At 45.1% G+C, this 1,661-nt stretch overlaps 1 protein-coding gene across 1 annotated transcript; it reads right to left on the bottom strand.

Moving 5' to 3' along the window:
- On the bottom strand, positions 1-1,483 carry LOC109208006 (chromatin structure-remodeling complex protein SYD-like; the record flags this gene model as incomplete). Its single annotated transcript, XM_019371005.1, is given in 3 exon segments — positions 1-854; positions 979-1,203; positions 1,337-1,483. Coding segments are annotated over 3 exon segments (1,211 nt in total), but the record flags the coding sequence as incomplete, so codon positions are not given.
- Between the last annotated feature and the right edge of the window lie 178 nt (positions 1,484-1,661).

The raw sequence follows: 1,661 nt of genomic DNA, 5'->3' as shown, positions 1-1,661 counted from the left end.
ACCAGATCAGGCTTTCCCATTGAGGGAGGTGTTGGAGGCATATGGTGACTTGAAGAGCTCAAAACATTCACACCTTGTGCTGCCGAGACAGGCTCACTTATTGCTTGAGTTGGAGGGGAGAGAAACGCCTCTGTTGTAACACTCTGTCGTTTTCCTCTACGCCCTGGAGCTTCTCCTCCATTTTCAACCTTCCGACCTCGCCCTCGACCTCGACCTCGCCCTCTACCTCGTCCCCTACCCTGCCCACTTGTAGGAGGACAAGGAGGACCAGACAGAGAAGCAACAGAAGGAACAACTGGCTGATGGCAAGGAGCAACAGCAGTAGCACTCTCTAGGATAGTTGCACTGGTACTTTCCACAGAGGAAGCACAAGGAATGGACACAGAAACAGGCCCAGAAGTTGCCTGACTGGTAGAAGTATTTTCTGCAACTGATATGCTATCCACCTTTACAGCTGCGGTTGCTGAAAGAACGACAGGGGACGGTGAGATTTCAGTCACTACTGCTGTCCTCCTTGGCCTTCCGCGGCCCCGTTTAGATGGCGGAGTCACGGTCACAGGGCTTTGTTGAACTATCGGCCCAACAAGTTGTTGGGGAAGCTCTTGTGCAGGCTGTTGCGGAAGTTCTTGGGCAGGCTGTTGGGGAAGTTCTTGCGCAGGCTGCTGGGGAGGAGATTGATCCGGTGCTGGTGTTTGTATTTCACCAATGGCAACAACAGGAGCAGGACAACTGCCAGAGACTGGAAGCAATTTCTTTTCCTGAATTTCTTCCCTTGGAATAGGTGATTGAGGAGACTCAGCAAGGCACATTTTCTCAAATTCCTCTTCTGTCCATTGCTCTTCATATGAGCGAACCTAAGGAAGAACAATAATTAAAATGATCAAATTAATGGATAATAAATTATTTTACAGATAGTATAAGCATTGATAAAAAAAAATACGGTTGCAAGTGCCTGCAGTCTCCAAAAGTATAACCAACCTCTCTTGTTCTTTTTCCACGTCCATAATGTTGGATATCAAGGCCCCCAAGACTCTCACCTTTCCGTTTTAACCCAGGGTTAGGAGCCACAGCTGGCTTATCATTTATTTTCATTGCTTCATAAAATGGTTTCAAGTCTTCATCAGTAAGAAGCCGAGAGGGCAAAGGAGGAATGGGCTCTGAACTTTGTGTTACACTTTCTGAACACAACTTCTTCCAGACTTCCTGCATTACCAAGCGTGAATTAGTAAATGATGATAAACTAATTGGGTGAATAACTTTTCAACCGGATTAGCAGGATATCCATCCAGAAAATGAGAGAATTAAATAGCCTGGAATAAAGTACTGGCATGATTACCATCTCTTCTTCACGCCTTTTCCTATCAATTGATTCAAATATATCAATCTCTGGCTCACTGCACATGGGGAGTAGAGATATCAGAGTTATGCACCTGATGGCGAGTAGGCCTAATGGTTCTTGCAAATACATGTCAAATACATTAGAAATATAGCACCGGTGCCATAGAATAAAAAGGAATTGACACTAGCCAGCAAATATAACCTCCAGCTCCCAACAATGAAAGTAAGAAAAAACGGGGAAGGGACAAAATGGTAAGTCAAGCACTGAGCTTCAAATGCCGCTTTTCTGACAAATGAAATATGGTCCTAATAGTGATGTGGTT

This window comes from Nicotiana attenuata, unplaced genomic scaffold (assembly GCF_001879085.1).
Source record: "Nicotiana attenuata strain UT unplaced genomic scaffold, NIATTr2, whole genome shotgun sequence".
NCBI classification, from domain to species: Eukaryota; Viridiplantae; Streptophyta; class Magnoliopsida; order Solanales; family Solanaceae; genus Nicotiana; species Nicotiana attenuata.
This window is presented reverse-complemented; position numbering and strand designations above follow the sequence as displayed.